The sequence below is a fragment of the Bos taurus genome, chromosome 18, assembly GCF_002263795.3.
Source record: "Bos taurus isolate L1 Dominette 01449 registration number 42190680 breed Hereford chromosome 18, ARS-UCD2.0, whole genome shotgun sequence".
Classification (NCBI taxonomy): Eukaryota; Metazoa; Chordata; class Mammalia; order Artiodactyla; family Bovidae; genus Bos; species Bos taurus.
Window position 1 is genome coordinate 41,035,001 of NC_037345.1, and position 23,306 is coordinate 41,058,306.

The window sequence follows — 23,306 nt, forward strand, 5'->3', positions numbered from 1 at the left end:
TTGAAGCTGAGCAGATTGCACCAAATGGCATATGTTTTCAAAGCGATTTCCCTGAGGAGAAGAGCCCAGGCCCCAGCCACACCCCTTCAGCTCTCTGTCATAGATTACTCAGTTGAAGCCGTTTGTCATCCTCCAAGAGCGGGTGCTTAGGAAGAGGTTACACAGGTTACTTCCACCCTCAGAGAAGTCTGTTTCCACTAGGGCCTCCCTCCCCTTGGACGTGGCACGGTAGTCTACTAGGGCGCATGCCGTCTTTCAGACTTGATCTGAGATGGCGCGACAAATGCTCTGATTGTGTTGGAGCCAAAAAGTGATGCAACCGAAGACTGAGTAGTCAATGGGCAGGGTGGGGTCCCCACCTCAGGGGGCACAACTCCCCTTTGACAGGCCCCTCTGCCGCTGTGCTCCTGCTCTTCATCAGCTTTCCTAAGGAGGCGGTTTTCCTCCTGCATCAAGACCAGCCACTCCTGGTGGATTTCAGAGAACACCACCTCTCTGCCCGCCCCCCAGCAGCCCCTCCAATCTGGGCTCCTGCGCTCCATTCATGAAGCTGCCTCCTTGGCTCCCACCGCAGCAGCCTTCATCTCCATTTGTCCTCACAGCGTCATGAGCCTACACCATGAACTTCAGTCCCCAGGTGGCTTACAGAGGCTCAGGGGTCAGGAGACCTGCACGGCACCTGGCTTTGCCCTGAGCAACTGGGCGAGCTCATAGGAGGTATTCAACCTCTGTGAGCCTCAGTTTTCTCCTTTGTACAATGGGAATAATCATATGTCCCACCTGATAAATGTTACAGCTGCTATCATGATAGTTATCACAGTCCTTAGCATTCATGTTATCATTAGCTGGTTCATATTTCGTTATCATGATGACTCTTATTTTCTATATGTTTATTTTGTCCACTCACGTGCATGTTGAGTTCCTTCAGGGTAAAACTCCCAACCTTTGATCTTCCCCACTGAAGGTATCTCAAGCTGTTGGCAAAAGTGGGATGTCAGCAGGTGCCCTGGGCTTGACCACAGGAGCAAGAGGGCCACCTCTGGGGCTCTGCTGATCAAACAGAGGGCTTTCATTGGGCTCAGCTCCGTTGCCACAAATCCATGGTGGATGATGTGGGAGTAGATACCAAAGTGCTTCCTGCCCTTCTGTAGCCTAGAGGAAGTCCCCCAAAGTAAAAGAAGAACATTCAGAAAGGGACCCAGTCGAGACTCCTACACAGACCAGAGGTTTGTGCCCCTGCTAAGGGGCAAGGGTGGCAAGGAAAAGTGGGTTCCATCAATGTGTCACACATCTGATTTTTTGTAAACAGACGAGGACTAAGGAGAGAGCTGGGCCCCTTGCTATGTGATGTAGGTGTCCCAGCTGCCTCCTCTGCCATCCGTCGTGCTCGTCCACAGCTCCCGTGGGCTGTCTGGTCTGCTGTGTGGACTGCTGCCCATCTCCGTACTCACAGAGTGGGCAACATTCATACTTGTGGGTGGGATGAATTAACTCACATCTAAGCAAATATTGGGGGCCAAAACCAAATGGAAAATGAGGCTGGAGAGTCCAGGGTGTTTTCAGTCATTTGGTTGGATCTGCCTTTCTCCTAAAAGAAGCCCCAGGAAGAAAGCCCTGGAGGAGGTAATAATGGTGTCTTTCACAATGGAAAGGTCAACCGACCTGTGTTTATTGAGTGACTCAGTGGGCCAGCCCTTTGCTCGGCTTTGTAGGTGATTACCAGACCGGCAAACCCATGGGGTCCTCTTGGTAAGCAGGCTGGAATCAAAACGCATGAGAAAAATGAGAGAGCAGCCCGGAGCAGCATGTCATTGTGCAGAATCGTCCAGAAAAGGTTCAGAGGATTCGAGGCTGTGCTCGGGAGGCCCAGGTGGTGGGGCTGAGTGGGAACACCTGAGGAGGCAGGAAGGAGAAGGCTGGGTGCCACAGGTGGAGGTCGGGGTGTGGCTGAAATCTCCAGGTCAGCACAGCAGCGGGGGTGCGTCCGTGTGCCCTCGCCAGAGTCCTGCATGGGCTGTTTCAGTTGCCTGGCTGTCTGGCCCCTCCTCTCTCTCCCTGATCACTGCCCTTCCTGCCGAGGCCTCTTTGAAATTTGACTAAGGTTGCGAGCACGTATTTCAGCATTTCTGGATGCAATTTGGTATCAGAGCAAAGAATCAAAGGATATTTGCTATCACTTTAAAGTATGCTTCTCTCCCTCTTCCTCTGAGCACCTGACCCCACAATCATCGCTGGCTTTGAAATAATAGACCCATCATAATTATGAGAATTAGTCTGGAGGCTTCTGCCTTATTTGCTCAACTGAGGTTACTGAGGCCGTCTTTAGAGGTGGAAAGGGTGTCCCGGACCATCTCGGCCGAGATGGCAAATACAGAGCCGTGCCTGCTGGGTGGGGGCTGCCAGGAAGCAAGAATGAGGGAGGGGGCTGGGAGCAGGGAGGAAGCCCCCAGTACCCACCCCAAGAGCCGCTGCCCCTTGGGGACCCTGGACCCAGCGTTGTGAGAGAACAGTTTTTTTTTTAGCAGAGGCTGAAACCAAGACCATGTGTGAAGTGCCCCAAGTTTGTAAATGTTAAAAACAAATTTGGCACATGAAGACCCTGAGTAACGAATGAACTCTCCATTGGGTTGCTATCCCCGCTAGTTATAGAAGTGGAAACAGAGGCCCAGGCAGGGAGAAAAACATGGGCTAGCTCATTAAGGTGGTGGACACTTGTGTTTCCTCTGCCTCCTCGCTCCAAGCCCCGAGGTGCAGGGCAGTGTCCACACTCATCAGGCTGGGAACCTCCCATCAGCATGCTGCCCACACTGCCTGCTGCTTCCCAGGGGCTTCTGCTTGCCCTTGGCCAGGGGTGGCTGGAAGCCTCTCTGTGGCCTTGAACCTGTGTTGCAAAGCCGGACTGAGTCAACACTCTGAGCTGGCTCTGTGACCGACCCGTTCCAGGCGGTGGGTCAGTGGCCACGTTGCAGCCCTTGGACAGCAGGCAGGGAAGGCCAGGGCTCTTACAGAGGGCAGCTTCAAGGTTCTCCTAGGGTATTTAAGGAATAGAGCCAGAGTTAATGCTGAACTCTTTCTTTGACTTAATTTATTATAATGTATGTGGCTAAAATGTAGATCACACGGCTGTTTTGGATCTCCGTTTTGATTCCCAAAATTGCAATCATGATAGGTGGATTATAACCGTGCTTTAACATACAGATGAGGAAATGTATTCCTGTGCAATTTCCCCCTAAGGAGAAGTCAGAGGATAAGGGGCAGGAGTTTTGAATAACCTTGCAACATTTAGTTGTCTCTCTCGGTTATGGGATAGAAATTAGCATTACAGGACTATATGTGTGGTGACTGCAGTGCTGCTTTGAATTTTAGTGTGGAAGAGCTTCCAAAGGGAAGGGAGAAAGCGATTTTCCTTATTAGCAATTGTCACCAGGATCTAATCTACATCCAAAGTGGTGTCACAAAGTGTTGTTGTATTTATTTAAAAACACGAAGTGCCTACTATGTGCCAGGCACCTTGCTAGCAGGCTGGGAATGCCATGGCAAACCAGACAGGATGAAGAATCGCTGGAGAACTGAGCGCTAGCAGGCAGCACTGGGTGGTGCCCAACTAGGGGTGAGCTGGGAGGAGGCCGAGGTGGGGGGTTGGGAGCTGTGAGCACAGCTGGAGGGCCGGGGGTGGCAGGCCAAGGGAAAGGAGGGTGCAGGAAGCCTCACACAGAGGGGAAAGTGGAGTATTCCTCATGTGGGGGTGGGGTGTGCATGTGGTGGGGTGGCTCCAAGAACATATGTCTGGGCAGATTTTTCCTCAGGTCCAGATACTCAGCAGAAGAACCGAACAGAACAAATGTCCTGATGAGCTGCCCCAGGGCCTGGACTCTGCCCTCCCCACCAGCCCAGGTCTTGAACTGGCACCTACTCAACCTCTCCAATGCACCCTGAGGGTTCTGTTTGAATTCTGCCACCTGCCACTCTCACCCCTGCATCTGGGCCAGGGCTCTTGAGAGCTGTGAGAACCGCACCGCAACTCCCCTTCTCTCTCCTATGAGAGCTAGCTGTGCCTCTCCCTACACAGCACAAGCCCTCGACTCTGTGTCACTGGGGCAGGTCAGTGCAGGAGAATATAGGGAGTCTTAAAAGAAAACAGGGGGCCTCCTTTGGTTATACTGTGTGGAATGACCACCCAGCCTTCCCAACACCATTCGTTCATTCATTCTCATCAGTATTTACTGAGCGCCTACTCTGTTTCAGGAGGTTTTGCATGCATGTCAGTCATTCAGTCGTGTCTGACTCTTTGCAGTCCCATGGACTATAGCCCGCCAGGCTCCTCTGTCCGTGGACTATTCCAGGCAAGAATACTAGAGTGGGTTGCCATGTCCTCCTCTAGTGGGTCTTCCCAATGCAGGGATGGAACCCATGTTCCATCCTTCCCAATGCAGGTCCTGCATCTCCTGCATTGGTAGGCGGAGTCTTTACCACGCCCCAGGAGGTTTTAGGGAGATAATATTGAGAAAAACAGACTGCATCCCAGCTTGTGAAGTGTAGACAAGCTATTAGGAGAGAGAAATTAAGCAGGTATCATATATCTATGGTAAATACAAACTCTGAGAGGTGTGTCATGAAGGTTTCATTCTAGAGTAATTGGGATTGACCTGACTCAGTGTGTAAGTACAAGAATGTCTTCCAAGAAAGTGGCATTGGAGCTGAACTCTCGAGAATGGTGGCATCAACCAGGCAAGAGGGAGGTAGTGTGCTAGGGTTTGGGGTGTATATTTCAGGAAGAGGGTGAATGTGTGTTGAGATTCTGAGGTCCATCAAAGAGAAAGTTCTCACCTTTCTCTTTCTGGAGGGTCAGTAGAGCTGCCTTGTGCTCTTAGATTTTCCGGGAATGCCTTGGACAGATCCAGGCAGGACTGTGAGTGGCATCTCCTTGGCCCCCTGAAGCCTTGTCAAGGAAAGCTCCCAGCTCACATCACATCACAGTCCCAACTCACGTCCCAGTGCCTGAAAGGTGGCCCTAAAATTCTTTCCCAGTATTGGGGTGTGGGCATGAGCTGGTCAGAAGGCCTCTGGGGTATAGGACTGAGGGGCCTGGCATGTCTGGGCAGATGGGGTGCTCTGTGGAGATGTTCAGAAGCAGCCAGCCTGTTCGCCCTTTAACACCAGCCATCTCATGAAAGGTGTATAGGATGGTGAGGCCTGAACTGCCCCAAATGGTGACTGCTCCTCTCTCTCCCTGTCATCCCAGTCCGACACCTTCCCCTGGTCTTCCTCCTCACCCCTTAGTTACTCATCTCAAAGGGATGATCTGAGTAGGTCTGTCTCTTCTAGGAGGTGTCTTGGGAGAAGGTGTTAAGCTGTAACTTCAGGATTAGAACATAGCATGCGTGGAAGCTTGTTCATGGGTTTCCCACCATGGAGGCTGGTGTCACTTTGCACACTGGAGTTGATCTTTCCAGCTTGGCAATGTGCCGGGGGAGGGCACTGACCATGAGCCAGGGCTCCTGTGGTGATGCTATTATATGAATCATCATCTCTGGTTTGTCCTAGTTATCTGTGTAGGTATAGGTCAAGGGTAGGTTGGACCTGGGTAGTTCAGGGGAACTGTCAGTTGGGAGCCTTTTCCTCATATTACGTCACTTAGTTTTCACAAGGGATTGTAAAGTAGTGCTGTTATTTCCACTTTACAGACAGTATTTAGAGTCTGGGCAAGGCTAGGGGAAGCATCTACAGAGGAGAAGCCCAGAAGTGGCAGGTCCAGGTTGGAAAACCCAGAGCTTGCTGTCTCAAAGCCAGTGACTTTCCCACTTGGCTGTGATAGCTCTGCAGGGTTTAAGGTATATTAAGCAACTTCACTTTCAATTTTCACTTTCATGCATTGGAGAAGGCAATGGCACCCCACTCCAGTGTTCTTGCCTGGAGAATCCCAGGAACAGGGGAGCCTGGTGGGCTGCCGTCTATGGGGTCGCACAGAGTCAGACACAACTGAAGCGACTTAGCAGCAGCAGCAGCAGCAAGGCCTTGCAAACCGCCTATCTCATGAAACACTCAGATTCTTTTGTAAGTACCATTATCCAATTAGTATCCAGTTATACAGATTAGGATGCTGAAGTTCATGACGCTTTAGTGGTTTGCTTGGAATTCAGAGTTTAAACGCAAACTCAGATCTTGGAGTCAAACACTTCTAGGTGTTTTGAGGTGAGCCCTTCTGGCCGACAGTCTCGGTCCATGCCTGGGGATCATGGGGACAATTTCCTCGGTCCCACCACCCCTCCCTCCACAAGGAAGACTGCTTGTCCCTGTCCCCTCCTTCCCTGGGCCTCCTTGGCGGACATACTCATTTGCTTGACCCTTGTGGAGATTTGTTTGGACTGGTCTATGGGATTGCTAGAACCTGGAGGTTTCCCTTTGAGAACTTTGCCAACACTTGATACTTTCATCTGGGCGCAAAGGAAGAATGAGCAGACTTGACCTTCCTGTTGGAAGCTGCTACCCAGGAAGCTAGTCCCCAGGGGTCAGTTCATTCATTCGTGCATCACTCATGCATGCATGAGCTCTTTGAGTGATGGTTGGATGCCTACGATGTGCCAGACGTGGAGGAAGAGTTCTCTGGTCCTCTTGTCCTCTGCCAGTTACAAGCTAGAAGGAGAACAAAATCCACACTCTTCACCTGGCCAGAGAAGCTAGTTGCGGGCCCACTCAGGATATGAATGTAACCAGGAGCTATCTGAGGTTTATAGCATAGCTTCATTTGTAGTTGAGAAAGGCCACTCCTATGGTTATCAGAACGTTACCTTCAAGCAGTCTCTGGGGGTCATGGGAGGAAAACAGCAAAAACTTCACTGAGCATGTCACAGTCGTATTGTCTAAAGTCCACTCCCCAACCAGGAGCCTTGGGGGTCGGGGGGGTCATCAACCTTGCCAGGACGCAGACACTGGACCACTCATGGGGAAGGCCATTCTCCAGGGCATCGGCTCTAGCTTTGTTTTGCTGGCATGTACCAAGACAATGGTCAGTGTGGTAACCTTGGCTGTCTCCTTGGCTCCTCTGCTTTGTGGCCTGAGCCAAGTCCAAAGGTTTTGTCCTTTGGAGATCTATCAGCCAGGCAAAACAGCTCCAGAAAAATGTTTGTACCGTGACGGGCAGAGCTGGATAGAATTTTTTTTGCTAATTTTTATATGTCAGCTAAAGTATTTATTACTACAAAGTGTTTAAAGTTTCAGCATTTATTAAAAAAAATTTTAAATCTTGATCCATTGATAGTGTTCATCTGATAAAGGTTCTCAAATTAAAAGGGCTAGATAAGTCAGTGCAGCTCAGAAATGGCAGTAACTTCAGAGCTGGCAATTGACACTTGTTTTCTGCCACTGTTTACTCTTCAATAAAAAATGCATATTTACCATAGCAACCTCCTGATCACGTGGTGCCCTATCTTACCAGCTACCCTCTAAAACAGAATAGCTTCTTAAAGAAACACACACATTCTAATATGTATGCTTTTCAGATGCAAAAATGTGTTCTTTATAAGGAAACCCTCTTGCCTGGGATTTAATGCTAATAAACATGTCATCTTTATAGAAATCATTTTGGTCCCATGTCTTAAATTTTAAGGCGTTCACCCTGAAAATCAAAATAAAATTACTCTTGGAAGGACTTTTGATTATCTTGAGACTTTGTTGATCATTTGTTTTAATACAGTTTTAAAATAATGTGTATTTGCATGTATACATGCATATGTATATATAGGGTTTTTTTTTCCCCCAAACAGTAGCCATTAGTATCATTTGGGAGGGAGTTTGATGTAGATTCTAATGACCTGCTGCTTCATCTGTGATTAAAGATTGTCATCTATGCAAAGCTCAATTGCAGGCTGAATTGTTTTTCACTGTTAACTTGGGAGAATTGCCTGGGTGTTCAGAGCTTTGGAGAAACTGCTGTAACCCGGACTTTTCAGAAAGGGAGCATGCCCTCTCATTCTGGACCTTGTGCAGGTTGCAGGCTCTGTCGCTTGGGGAGAACGCTAAAGCCACAGGTCTCTGCCCTCCCCACCAGCCACCCTTGCATGCAAGGGGTCCCTTTGGCAATATTCATGTTAAAAGCTGTTATTAACTGGAGCATATCCTGCCTGCACCAGGCCCTTGCTAAATGAATGTTAACGACTATCCCTGTTTTGCAGGTAAGGAAACTGAACCTCAGAGAGGTTATGTCATTTGCCCAGGATTATATTCTCTAAGAGTTGGTGGAACTTGGTTTTAACCTGAAGCATATGATTGAAAACCTTTTCCACGTAATCTGTGATCGGCACCTTTCTGTCAGATGTAAGCCGGAAGGACAGGTGGGAACAGCATGGGGGTGGGGCGGCGGTAGGCAGCGCCTTCTTTCGCACAATGTTCTCAGGAGATGTTGCATGGCCTCAGCTTCAGAAGAGTTTCTTGGCTCGCCCTTCCCATCCTGGTTTGCACCTGGGCCTGCCAGACACGTACCCCTGTGCAGGGGTCTGGACACCGCAGCCCTGGGAGGGTGGTGTCTGGCTGTGTATGTGATGAGAGAGCTGCGGTCAGTACCCCGACAGCCTGGGGGTGGGGTGCATCTGAACCAGGCCTGGTGGATTTTTTAAATTCCTTTCAGCCACATACAGACCAATCTGAAAAACAAGAACATATTGTGACTCTGTTATGCTTAGTGGCTTTGGGGGGAAATCCGATTGTGATGTGAGGCAGGGCTCTCTGTGGCGATGTGGCGTTGTGACCTGAACTCAGAAGAGGAGAGCTGCCCAGACCCCACAGCCCAGCCAACCAATCTGACTGCAGCGTGTCCACGAGCCATTTCATAATTATCCATCATGAAAGCCTCCATGCTGCCTTAATAGATTATTTAAAATGGTGCCTGTGCCTCCCATGCAACCTCGTTGGCCCCGAACTGTACATACATACAAGCTGGGAGAGGTAATTGCTTATCATGTATCTTTTTGTTCCAGACACTTTTATAAAAGAGTATGTATTATGTATGGTGTGACCTTCAAATGTCAGGAATGTGTTGTGCAATAAACTGTCAATATTTGTGGTTATAAGGTACTAGATGACTTTTACAATAATTGGAATGGCTATATTAAAAGCTTGGATCACTCAGCTGGTTAAAGAGAAAGACACAGGCCAGTGTTCATCAGGGACTTGCCTTCTGCCAATGATTAAATGAAAGATATTGCAAGGTGCTTAAGATGTCTTCTTTGTTTAAAAAAGAATATGGCAAAACCTGTCTCTAGGGGAGGCGTTATCTCCAGATCATTCCTTCTCCTTTCAGTGCGTGTCTGTCCCTAGAGAAAACTCAGCCCACAAGTTATGGTGAGTGACCAAGCACATTTTGAAAAAAATCGGTCCAGCTTGTTCTCAGTGTCATTTAAGTAAGAATTCCTGAAGCCTACCCGGTAGTCAAAGAGATCTCCTCCAGTCTTCCCCCAGCCCCACCCCAGCCATAAAGGAGGGGGCTGTAAATTACCTTAAGAGGATCTTAAAAGCTATAGTTTTTTTTTTTTTTAAGAAGATAAATTACATAGAAATCTTTTGGGAATTTATGCTTTACTGAAAGTAGAGGCTTCTATAGTCTATAGTTTTTTGTGTGTGTGTTTTTTTTTTTTTTTTTTAAGAAAGGAACATGTAATTTAAATTATGAAGAAGGGAAAGCATAACAAATATTTTGCAGTAATTACAGTAGTGATTGGGGCATGGATTACTTTTAAAGTATCTGTTTTATTATGCTTTTGTATTGATTACTGTTTCTTTATGCTGTTTCTTCCAATGCAACGAAATCTTCCTTTTTAGCCAGGAAGTAGGCAGATGAAATCGTGGAAGGTACCTCAATGACACACCACCATCTTCCCTCAAGCTGTTGTGATCTTGCTGATTAAAGTGTCTGTGTGTGGTTCCTTCCACCTGACTAGAGACCCAGCAAACACTCTGAGGCCTCCTCCTTCAGGAAGCTTCCCCAGATGTCCCTGACCTCCTGCCCCCCCACCCCAACCCCGCTGTCTTCACACTCCAGCCCCAGATGATCTGTGCTGAGCACATTGAAGGCATTTCTGATATTTTGCTCATACAGGGGGCCACTTCCCCCCGGACTACTCAAAGCAACTTTCCTCTCGTAGTCAGGAGCTCATCTTGCCCTCTGAATTCCAGTTTGCTTGCCTTGTCTGATTCTTTTATTTAGTTTAAAAGGGTGTGTTTAAAAGAGTAGGTACAAATTTTAAAGTATGTATTGAGCACCTGCTAATGAGCGGAGCGCCTACCGAGTGCTGGGGGTGTAACACCCAAGCAAGGGTGCGTGGTCCTTGTTTGTGTGGAGCTTGTGTCTAAGGGCAGACAGGTGGTAAGCAGACAAATATGCAGGTCAGCTAGCATCTGCCATAGGTGATAGGTCCTCGAAGGACAAACCAGAGAAAGAGCACCTGGGAATGTGGAGTCAGGGAGAATTCCTCCGGACAGTGTGGTCAGAAACAGCACTCCCAGGAGAGGCGGTGGACTAAAGTTTGAGTGTGAGTCTCTGTGTGAATTCTGGGGGGAGAGAATCCCAGGTGGATGGGGCCGCAACAACTAGTCCATCCTAAAGGAAATCAGTCCTGAATATTCATTGGAAGGACTGATGCTGAAGCTGAAGCTCCAATACTTTGGCCACCTGATGCAAAGAACTGACTCATTTGAAATGACCCTGATGCTGGGAAAGATTGAAGGCAGGAGGAGAAGGGGATGACAGAGGATGAGATGGTTGGATGGCATCACTGACTTGATAGATATCAGTGTGAGCAAGCTCCAGGAGTTGGTGATGGACAGGGAGGCCTGGCGTGCTGCAGTCCATGGGGCTGCAGAGTCAGACATGACTGAGCGACTGAACTGAACTGGGGCAACAGGAGCAAAAGTGGGGTACCAGCCAGGAGGCCTTGTGGAAAACAAATAGGTGGAGGGCTGGAGTAGAGTTGGGATGAGGTCAGAGCAGCAGCAGGGGCCACTTAGGTGGGGATGGGAGATGATGAGGAGTCGGGGGTTATTCCAGAGTGACAGAGCCAATGACTTGTCCGTCCCCTGGCCATAGCCAGGCTTTCCCAGGGGATGGCATCTCCCTGGGCTATCCCTCTCCAGTCTCATCCTGCCTGCTTCTCCTCACCCAGGCCAGTCCATAGGTGATCCTGCTCTGCTCTGGTTCACCCGATCAGTTTCTGGGATGCATCCCTGCCCTGCAGGCCAGAGGGAAAAGAGAGGTGTGCGGAGCCCAGAGAAATCCATCACGCAATCTGTCTTGTCAAGGGTTGCTTCTCTGAGTCCCACATCCTGCCTGCTGTGTCCCTGGTCACAGGTCCCAGGCTGGGGACTAAAAGCACATGCCCACAGCTAGTCCTGAGTGCCTTGGGAGAACTGGCAACCCAAGGATTACAGAGCATGTTGTCAATGGCAGCGTCACACAATGCCAAGGGGAAGAGACCCCATGGGTGGCCCAGTCACCAGCAGGGGGGTTCCGCACACTCCCCTGACAATTAGGAAAGGGCTCTGGGCTTGGTAAAACCAGAAACACATTTGGCCCACAGTGCTTGATTTTGAAGCCCTTGTGTATTTTAAGGGAAATTTAATCCATATGTTTCTGATTCATTTTCACTTAACTCATCAAAATGTTGCTTTAGAGAAGCCATTTGAGATCTTAGTATCTTATATTTTTTTTCCTCCAAATTTTAGCCTTTTAGTGACCTATTTCCCCAATTCCAGAAATTCTATCTTGCTAAAAGCAAATGGAGCTCTGCACAGTTTTGAGTCTGGGTCAGAGGTGAGGAAGGCGATGATGGAGGACATTCACCTCTGTGACCAGAGGTCTGTCACGAGCTGGGCCTTGCCAGGGAGTCCAGCCCGGTCCCTGGTCCTAAGGACCCACAGGGAAGCTGGCTGTTGCCTTCTCACAAGTGGTCATCCTTTTCTAAAATAGCTCTCTATTTAAACAAATACTTTTGCCAATCCATATTAATGCTTAAGTATTTAACATGACTATATATGGCCATCATAAACCGGAGAACTTTGATGAAATAACAGAGACACCAAATTAATACTGACCTAAGGCATGACTTACATCTTCCAAGAGTTAAGTACAATTGTTTATGGAAATCTTATAATTTTTATGCATACCATTAATTTAAAATGGTTTTTAAGAATACAAGGAACCCTTCATCAGCCATAGCCATTACCTCTATCACAGTAATTGTTTTGAGTCTGTTTAAAGTTTTCAAAATAAGGGAAAGTGTTAAGCTTTTAAGAGGAACTATACATTCTCTTGGACTTTTTCTCCAAAGTGTTCTTTCTTCTACCCTGAAACCATTTTAAAACACTGATATATGTGGGCAAAGAAATTAAGAAAGATGTGATTTTTTGGTGTCCTGCTCACCCTTTAGACTCCACAAATTGCTTTTTCCTTCATTAATGAAGTGAGAGCTGTGCTTTTGAGATGCTCTTTGCACAAGGCAGACTTTCAGAATGAACTGCACGACTCATCTGGGAAATTGTATTTACTGTTATACTAAGAGTTTCATAGAAATTAAAATACCATGGCCTTTTATGTCATAAAATAGTAAGCACTCAGGTGTATGGACAGCTCCCTCATCCCACTGAGGTTCCTGGGACAACTCTCCATTCCTTTCATGGGCTTATCTTCATCATCATCATCATCATCATTACAAATTTTTTTTTTTGAAAATCTTTCCAGAATGTACTTTGGCGTGTGAAGGGTAAGGCTGCCTGGCAGGATGAGGTGAGCGGTAAGGGTACATGCACAGTTAAAAAAAAAACGTCTTTGCTTTTTCTTTTTGGTCCCACCCTGCCTCTTTTGGTCTCTCTGGACCTTGTTCTCTGTCACATTCTGTGGGTTAATAGGACTACCTGGAGAATTGGGTATAAACCCAAAAGACTTCACCAGTAGAAGGTTCAAATGACTTGGTTCCTGATTCCCACAGTGACCAGTCTCCAAGTCTTGAGGACTTAACAGAGCCAAGATTTGTTCTCATTCATGCGCAGTCTGTCTTGGGTTGATCTGGTGGCTCAGCGATCCAGGCGTCCTCTATTTTGTGATTCTGCCCCCTCAACACTTGTGTTGCAAGGACAGGGTGGCCGGGGAGGAGAGGGAGGCAGCCATGGTGCAGAGTCTCTCTTTTCAGTGCCTCCAGCATTGCCTGGACTAGTCAGTGGTGCCAACTTAGGGCAAAGACAGTTGGGAAAAGTTGGGGCTCGTGGAATATATTGAAGCATGCACTATCCCTTTCATGGTCATTTCCTCCCATCTCTCTAAAATCCATCCCTATTTCTGATTTGGCTTAAGATGGGCTAGGACTTTCCCAGTGACTCAACAGTAAAGAACCTGCTTGCAGTATAGGAGACACAGATTTGATCCCTGGGTCAGGAAGATCCCCTGGAGGAGGGTATAGACAGAGGGCTACAGTCCATGGGGTCACAAAGAGTCAGACACGACTGAATTTACTGGACACGTGGGCTAGGGTGGGTGAAGGAAAGGCCACTACGTGGGTGCAGACAGCCTGCAGTGGACTTGGGGCTCACAATATCACAGGACTACAAGGAGCCGGAGGGGAAGAGCCAGCAAGTCCAGCTGGGGTCGGGTGAAAGGTTTTGCCTAAGGACAGCCAGGTACTGGGGACCAAGAAGGAAGAGATTCTGCCTCCTGACTCCTGACTCCTCCTCTGCAAACAAGGATATTTTAAATATGTACCAAGGAAGTCAAGTATTTAAAGATAACCCTGGGGGGAGGGAATCTACCCTTAAAATGCAAAATTATTTCATAAACCAAGTTTTTAAATTCCAAACAAATATAACAATAAGGTTAAGTGTATAACGAGGCACCCAGAAATTCAAATCATATTTGTGTACAAGATAGCCAGTCTCAGAGATGGATTTGGGTAGCTGCTGATGGTGTTCTATGTGCGTCTAGGTTTTAACTTTTGAAAAGTTGTTTTTCTTTCTAAGCATCGGATTCTTTGTCTCTCCAGGACTGCCAGTTTGTGGTTTAGTTGATGATGGGGATTCTAACATAATCCACAACCATTTTGAATCTCCCAGCGCCTTCTTTAGCCCACAGCTGTGGGCTCTCCCTCTGTGAATTCTAGGGAAGGTAATGCACCTCAATCACCTTGACTTAGGGCAACCTTGCTATATACTCAGAAGATCGGGAGAAGCAAGTGGAAACATAGAAGGCAAGCTTTCTGACCTTGAGATGACAAAATTACGAAGGTCAGTTGTTCGATGTCCCCCCAAAACACAGCTTTTTTAATTGAAGTATAATTGATGTGTAATATTATAAATATTATATATAAAGCATACAGTGTAGTGATTCTCAGTTTTTAAAGGTTGTGCTCCATTTACAGCTATGATAAAACATTGACTGTATTTCCAGTATTGTGCAATATATCCTTGCAGCATGTTTTAGACATAATAGTTTGTACCTCTTAACCCCCTACTCCTGTACTGCCCCTCCCCGTTCCCTCTCCCCACTTGAAACCACTGCTTTGTTCTCTGTATCTGTGAGTCTGTTTCTTTTTTGTATTATTCAGTTGTTTGTTGTATATTTTAAAGATTCCACATGTAAGAGATACCATACAGTATTTGGCTTTCTCTGTCCGACTTGTTTCACTTCACAGAACACCCTCCATGTCTATCCATGTTGTTGCAAATGGCAAAATTTCATTCTGTTATGACTGAGTAGGGGAACACTGCGTGTGTATTTTGTTGTTTAGTCGCTACGTCATGCCTGATTATTTGGGGACTCTGTGGACTGTAGCTTCTCTGTCTATGGATTTCCCAGGCAAGGATACTGCAGTGGGTTGCCATTCCTTCCTCCAATGTGTGTGTATGGGTACTTTACCACTAGTGCCACCTGGGGAGCCCACATATACCTGTATAAACCCTACAGGCTTCCCCACTGGCTCAGCAGTAAAGAATCTGCCTGCAATGCAGGAGATCCAGGTTTGATCCCTGGGTTGGGAAGGTCCCCTGGAGGAGGGCGTGGCAACCCACTCCAGTATTCTTGCCTGGAGAATTCCAGGCAATGTATATTCCTGGCGGGCTATACATTACATTGCGTCACAAAGAGTCGGACATGGCTGAAGCAACTTAGCACACACACACACCCCTTGTCTTCTCTATTGGTTCATTCGTTGATAGACACTCAGTGCGTTGGCCATTGTAGACAATGAACATCGGGGTACATGTATCTTTTTCCAATTAGTGTTTTTGTTTCCTTTGGATATACACCCAGGGATGGAATTGATGGATCATATAGTAGTTCTATTTTTAATTTTTTGAGAAACTGCCTAAATTCTTGAAACAAAACTTGAAATGATTGGATCTGTGTCTTCTTTTTTATCTAAACACTCCCAGCTTGTAGGAACAGGAGGAAGCAGAGTTTTTGATATCTACTACAATTCACCTGTTTTAGGCTGACACTTGGGAAGGGTTGCATGTATAGTCTGTGTTCCTCTGGAATATTATTTGCTGCCATTATGTAAGATATCCACTTCTGAAGAATAGATTGCATATTATTTAGTGGGGTCAGGAAAAGAAACAGAGGTCCCAGGAGCTACTTCTCAGCTATTTCCCCATATTGTGAGGCCCAGGGCACACTCAGGCTGAGGCTGTGTTGCCTGCAATCGGGTGTCCCCACTCTTGGGGACACCCCAGCCTCGAGGAGCTGGCCGCGGTGCTTTCACAGCGGAGCAGGAGGAGCAGACAGCGAGTCTGAGGCCCACCTCTCCTCAAATGCCCAGCTTCGTTCCACTCAGCACACTTAGAGCGAGTGTTTGATCAGAGAGAAGAGAGACTGCAGAGTTTAGAAAACGGAATATATAAAAAAACAAAACAAAAGCGGTCCACATGTGGCCTGAAAAAGGGTCACACGTGTCTTTTTTATAATGCTGCTTCCCTTCTGTCGTCTCTTTCCTAGAGGGCTGGGGAAGGACTGGTCTGTCCATAAGCAGGACCATGGATGTGTCCTTGGCTGGCTGTGTGGGGGCACAGAGTCTTGCAAAAAGACAGCTGCTAGTGCTTCTGCACCCTGGGGAGAGAAGGAACAAGAGAACAGCCTCATCTTCCCCTCTGAGCCAGCCTCTTGGGTTCTCAGTGGGGCGGGGCCTAGTCTAACACACCTTGTTTAACGGTACCCATCCATGTGTAGGCAGGGACTCACACACAGGCCCTGGGAGTGTGCCGCCGGGTGGGCCTTCCTCCACCATCACTGACGGTACTTGGCTTCCAGCCTCTCCGGACACTTCCTGGGACCACCCACAATTCCCCTTCATCCTCACTCAAGTTTGTTTTTCTACTTGGATTAGTCTAAGAGTAAACGCCATAGGCCTTCTGGCCCTCCAAGGGGGGAAAAAAAATTCTGTGTAAAGTGAAAATTAGACTCTTAAATCTGCAAAGAAAGCTGTTTATCTTACAAATTTATTCTTTTTATTGGGCCACACATATCCAAGATAGAAAGATAAAAGGAAAACAGATACAGGCCATCACTTAGAGTGACATATAGTGGGACGCAGCTCATCCTCACCTTCCTGTAAAGCCTGTGGGAGCGCATGGTGGTGGCTTTATCTGTCTATTTATCTATAGCATGCCCTGGGCCAGGGCTCACCAAAAGCTGCAGTGGAAATGCATTCCCCACACTCTCTATTCTCCTCTGTTGGACTGTTCCCCAGAGGCTCTGATGGAGGAGGGTCTAGGGGAGGTGCTGGACTGCTGATAGTGGGACACGGGGAAGGGCAGGGATGCAGCGTCAAAAGCCCACACCTGCCTCCTCCTGTCCTGAAGTCAGCACTTAGTTTTGTTCATCATTCAAATGACAGCTCGTGACATCCTAACTTAAATAGGATATCTTAACCCCATTGCAGGGAGCAGTTGGGCAGAAATTTAATCAGGCTCATTGTTATTTTAAGCTGACCTCGTGATCATACAAAAGATAAACTGAGTTATGCTGGGAGGGCAACTGCAACAGGTTTGGTGTTGGGGTGGCTGTGGGCGTACAGCGAGATGGGTAAGAGTTGGCCCACCAGTTGTTTATACCTAGGATGTGGTTGGCTTGGAATGGGCATCTGGTGTCTGGCCATTTTCCTCCTGGACTGTTGGCACACTGGTTCTTTTAACACAGCGGTGGCGGCAGTGCTCGTGGATGTGACCTGTGGACGTGGGGCTGCCTGCTATGAATGCATGTGGGGCGTTTGTCTGCTGTGATCTTGAGAGCCCCCTTTGTGCCTGCTTGGCCTTATCCGTAGCCATCTCTGGAAGTCTTTCCACAGTCTTGTGGACAAACCACAAAGCTAGTGGTAGGTCAGGTGGGCTCTAGATGTGGATGAACAGAGCCCTCCTACCCACGTAACATTTTGAGGAGAAAAAGAGCTGGGCAATTAGACCCTTTGAACAACTCTTTTCCAAGGGTGGTTAGAAGAGTTGGGGAGAATAGGAGTCAAAGCGAGCCTTCCAGGAAACTTTCCAGGGCGGCACACAGTCCGAATGCACAGAGGATGCTTGAAGCCAAAGCGTTCCACGGTTGTTCCGAGCAAACATCCAGATTAGAATTAAGTGCGATTGCCTTCACCTTGTTCATGGCCTGTAAGTCTGTCCCTTTTGGCTGTGAGCAGAGAACACCAGGAACGGATGTTGAAGAATAAAAGCAATTTGCATTTTCCATTGCTTGGAAGGTACAAATCTTGTTTATTTTGCTCTCTGCGGTACTCGCAGGTCTGCTTATTATCCCAGAAAGTGCCCTTGTTCTCATAGTGAATCTACCGCGAGGCCTGGAGGGTGGGCCAGAAGCTGCGGCCAGGACCCTGCCAGCCTTGGGGGCTTGGGTTCTGTGCCAGGCAGTGGCCTCCAGCCCTGTGGGGAGGCCAGAGGAGAAGGCTTGCGTGCCTCCCCTTCTCGAGGCAAGATTCCCAGCTCCTACCCCGCTCCCCTGATGTCGCCTCCTTGGCAATGTGATGTCAGGCCTCGGGTGTTGCAATAACATATCCTCCAACCACTAGATATTTTCACAGTTTTATTTACTATTATGTCCCATCATTTCTGTGCAGAAGGCAGCCGTATGTAAATTTTATTCCGTTTTCTAATGGTTTGGGTTACATAACAAATAACAGCAGGAAGGAAAATTTGTATTGATACTTTACAGAGGAAGTTCTCAAGTCACTGCACAAAGATTTAACTGTGGTGCTCTAAGTTTATGGGAGTTTTGCAGCTGAGTTTCTGCACATGACTTTGAATATGTCACTATATGTTTATCATGGGCTAATTGTGGAACCACATTTCCATACTTTTTCTTCTCTCTTTCATGAGATTACACCAGCCAGCGATGGAGGCAAGACTCTACAAGGAAGAAATGATCAGTTTGGGATAATTTTCTTTCCTATCCCAAAATAGCTGTATGTCTGCATGTCTTAGGGACTCAGCCGAAACACATTTTTTTCCATTTGTTGCTTGATATAATGCAAATGTGATTTCGATACTATAGCAAACTCTCCAGCTACTCCATATTACAAATTAATCAAATTCAACAAACACCAACATTTTTAAACTTTTGCAAAAAAATACTTAATAGGAGCTAAGCAAAAGAAGAAATCAAACCAGCTGCTGACACAGCTGTTTCTTTTCTTGTTTAATTCAGTTCAATATAAAGGTACCATATGCTGCTTAAAATGATGATAGGAAAGATGAAATAATTTAAGAGAATAACAAGAAAATACATGAATTGTCAGCATTCTGTCAGATTTAAAGAATGAAATAGACAGGTGTAGTATTGACATGTTTAACTTTGTGTGGTGTTAGCAGTTTTGGTGCGAACAACTTCTGACATGTGCTGAAGTGATGTGAGAACGTTTCTCCTCCGCTGCAGACATTGGCGAGGAGGCTGGGAGATCGGCCGGCGTCCAGCAGCCCGCACTGCTTCGTGACAGGAGCCTAGGATCAGCCATGAAGGACTGCCCATACTGTGGGAAAACCTTCCGGACATCCCATCACCTAAAGGTCCACCTGAGGATACACACAGGTGAGAACTCTGGGTGCACAGCTCGGAGGAGGTGTCCCAGGCTGCTGCGCTCCTGTCCCAGGTCTAGCCTAGTGGGCCGGTCTGTGTACCACTGTCTGGGTCTGAACTGAGCCTAACAACCTAGTTCTCTGCCCCACACTCACCCTCCTGAATGACACATGGCGTGTGGATGTGGGTCTCCCGTGGTCCAGGTTTGGGTGATGGCGCTTTGTCCGAGGCACGGAAACGTTTTGCTTATGGTGTCCTTCTGCTGTACTGAAGTCGCACCTCCTACATCCTCATCTGGACCAGGGATCTTTCAGGTGCAGATGACGAGAACCCAGCTCCAACTGTAAAGATACAGGTCATGCAGGAGGTCTTTGAAGGCAGGCTGGCTTCTGGCCCCTTGGGGTTACGCGCCCACACCTGGGACTTGGACAGATGATGAGGGGAATGGGTAGCTCTCCATTGCTGCTGCTAAGTCACTTCAGTCATGTCCGACTCTGTGTGACCCCATAGACGGCAGCCCAGTAGGCTCCCCCGTCCCTGGGATTCTCCAGGCAAGAACACTGGAGTGGGTTGCCATTTCCTTCTCCAATGCATGAAAGTGAAAAGCGAAAGTGAAGTCGCTCAGTCGTATCCGACTCATAGCGACCCCATGGTTGGGTCTCCTCAAAAGAAGGATTGAGATGCTCTTACCCGAGCCTCTGGACTGCTGCTGTCATCTCCCATGTGTTGGCAGTGCCTGAGCCCCTCACGGTGAGGGCTTCTCTTGGTTCCTCTGCCTCGAGCCTCGGTCATGGTTCTTGTTCGCTTTTCTGCTAGTTGTTTGCACATTGCCAATACAGAAAAAAAATCTATCTGAGATATGGACACCTCCATTTTCTTTGATTTTTCTCCTGACACATTATCTATTGGAGTATGAGCTGCTTCAGAGGATAGACAAATATGCCATCTATTTTCAAAAATAATTGTGGTCTGTTTCCCAAGGAATCAATAAAGCTCAGGGTTGTGCATGATATTTAGTGCATACAGGCCTCATGTTCAGCAGGCTGTGGAAGACAGGGAGCCCTCACCTGGACCCTCACCCATGCCCACATGTCTTCCTGCCACCCAGTGTCCTGAGGACAGGTGGTCATGGGCAGTGGGTACGGGCTGCCATCTTTATATGCAGCCTGGGTACACTTGGCATCACCACTGTCCCTCCCTGTCCTGGAGCACTTCTCTCATGGGGTCACCCCAAGGCAAGAGAGGACTCCTAACATGCACTGATGATGCAGCAGGCTCTCTCACCCTCTGGGGTCCATGGGATCCGACCATCTTGACCTTCATCACCTCCCTGTGACCCCACTGCCGTCTTCCTGTTCCTCCTGTGCAAGAGGCCTTGCTTCTGCGGCAGGACCTCTGCACCTACTGCCCCCTCCCCCTGGACTGTTCTTCCTCCAAGTGTAACTGGGGGCTTAGCTTCACGTGATCTCTTGAGAGGGGCCATGCCTAACTACCCTGCCTGAAATATCCCTTGTGCCCCTGCATTATTTTTTTCATCGACTTAGCACCTTGTGAAATTATCTTGTTCAGTTCAGTTCATTTCCTTATGTGTTGTTTATCTTCCACCAAGTAGAATGTGAGGGTGGTAATATTCTGCTATAGAATCCCAGGCCTGCAAGAGTACCTTCCAGTGAGCTATAGCTTAGCAGAGGCAGTGCATTTATTTGAGAGCTTGAATGACAGACCAAATAAGTGAGTGACCCTTCTCCTTCAGTGCCTGCTCTATGCTGGGTAGCATGGAGTGGATGAGTGCAGTGGGGAACCTGGACTCTTCCCTAGGAAACTGTGGTCCTTCTAGAAAGACCCCCTGCACACACGAGCTGGTCAGAAGCTACCATGTGGCAGCCACCCTATAGGTGCTAGATGCATGGGTGGGGATGGAGCTCAGGGCCTTTGCACTTCTCTGTAAGATAGGTCACCCGCCGGCTTGTGCCCTCACCTTCAGAGTGGCACCCATGTCCCCTTCTCAGTGGACTCATCCCAGTGAAAGGGCTCAGGACAAGACAGCTTTTGCAACCACACCAATGTCCACCTTCCTCCTCAGGTTGTATCTAGGGTCCCCAGTGTTATGGCTGGGGGACCCACAGACTGCCAGGCTGTGGGAGACAGTCCACCAGGGCATCCACCGTCCTGCTGTCTACAGGGGTGTAGAGACCTGACCAGGGAGGTGCTGTGGTTCTGCCCTTTCTCGTGATGTAGATACAGGCTCCGGGCCAGGTTTCCCAGGTAGGTGATGGCTCACTGCAGGTGAGACTGGCCCTGCCAGGGTTAGTGTGGGTCAGGAAGGAAAGAGGCGGTGTCTCCCAACCAGGAGCTCTGCCGACCCAGGGGCCCCCACCCACCCTCAGCTGGACTGTGGTTTATGTGGAAATGCCAGAGAATCTTCCTGGTAAGTTAGGACTGAAGCCAGCAGAAAGAAGTCTTGCTGAACCTGAGTAGAAACAAACGGATACTGCTTTTGAAAGTATAAAAGTTTGAGGAAGACTGTATTTGTCCAAACTTCTGCTTCTTTTGCCTCATAAACTTCTGAAGTTTGTGACCAACAGTCTTTGGTGACATTGAGAGAAGTGACATAGGGCCGTGGACAGAGGCATTCTGGAAACTTCCCAGAATAAGGTTGAAAATGAACGAAGTCATGGAAACATCACACCGGCCCTCCTTGGAAGCAGAATTTGCAGGTTTGAAAGGCAGAATGGTAACCAGATAAAGATCAATTTCCTTTTTATCAAAGAACAAAGAAGTTGGAAAATGCTTACAGTTGTGCTTTTGAACAGAAAGTGTTACATGTTATAAATCACCAAAGTAAACAAACATTATGACAATGTAAAAGCGTAGATTACGCGAGTAATTAAAAATCAAAATCAAGTGGTTTGTTAATGAATGAGTTAATAGGGGCCCCAGTTGTGGAGATGTCCTGGGCTGCCTTCCCCTCTCTCTTTGTGGTTTTGTGTTTCCAGATGACATGGTCAGAGGACAGCAGTCTCCAAAATAGAACAGTTGTTTTCCGAAATGCCATCTTTTGAAGTTTTTTTATAATGAACCCATATAAGCACATTAAAACTCTGATGTGTAATAAATATATTTTAATTGGTCAGGATATGAGGTGGTACATTCTCTGTATCTTTCTGTCCTACCCCATCTCTGTGGGAAGTTTTGATCGTATAACATCAACTGATTAAAAAAAAAAAAACACTTTCCTTTTTTTAACTCCGCTACATTAGCTCAATTACTGCTCTTCTTCTCCAACACCTGTCTATTAGAGAGGTTCTGAGCAGATGCACCAGTCAGGTTGCTCTGAACACCTGGGGGCTGGGCAGAACCTGCTGCTGCTAAGTCGCTTCAGTCGTGTTCGACTCTGTGCGACCCCATAGATGGCAGCCCACTAGGCTCCCCCGTCCCTGGGATTCTCCAGGCAAGAACACTGGAGTGGGTTGCCATTTCCTTCTCCAATACATGAAAGCGAAAAGTGAAAGTGAAGTCGCTCAGTCGTGTCTGACTCTTTGCGACCCCATGGACTGCAGCCCACCAGGCTCCTCCGCCCATGGGACCTTCCAGGCAAGAGTACTGGAGTGGGGTGCCATCACCTTCTCTGAGAGCCTGCAGGGAGCTAGAACATTTCAGCTGCCGCTGAGCTCCAGCCAGATCTATGGGGAACAGAGAGGAGCACCCAGAGGACCCTCAGATCCTCAGCTGCCCCACTCTGGCTACTGCAGGGAAGATGTGGGTTGCTGATTCCACCTAGGGAAGGCGGAACTCCTCTCCTGTTTGAAAGCCTGGCTGATTAGGACCAAATCACTAGACGTGTCTGATTTGTCTACTAGAGCACACTGCTGGTGACTGGAATTCAGAGCCAGACAGTAAAAAGACTGTGTCGGTTAGGGCTCTCCAGGGAAACAGCTGTACACAATCTATATACATATATATGTATCTATATATCTATATCTATATAGACACATCTGTGTACATATACATGTGTAGACACATCAATCTAATACATATACATTTATATATACATATACACGTCTATATACATCTATGCAACATATACACATATATACATATATATTTGTGTGTCCATGCATGCTAAGTCACTTCAGTTGTGTCTGACTCTTTGCAACCATATGGACTGTAGCCCACTAGGCTCCTCTGTCCATGAGATTCTCCAGGCAAGAATACTGGAGTGGGTTGCCATTTCCTCCCCCAGGGATTGATTGAACCCAGG

The 23,306-nt window shown here is 47.8% G+C and overlaps 1 protein-coding gene across 18 annotated transcripts in view; it reads left to right on the forward strand.

Annotated features, from left to right (window-relative positions):
* ZNF536 (zinc finger protein 536) overlaps nucleotides 1-23,306 on the forward strand; it is a 448,340-nt gene that overhangs the window by 261,125 nt on the left and 163,909 nt on the right. For all 18 annotated transcript variants that reach the window (XM_059877488.1, XM_024979020.2, XM_024979014.2 and 15 more), the window contains one exon: nucleotides 18,905-19,057. In XM_059877488.1, the coding sequence (XP_059733471.1) occupies nucleotides 18,905-19,057 (153 nt within the window). The remainder of the gene's footprint in view (nucleotides 1-18,904; nucleotides 19,058-23,306) is intronic.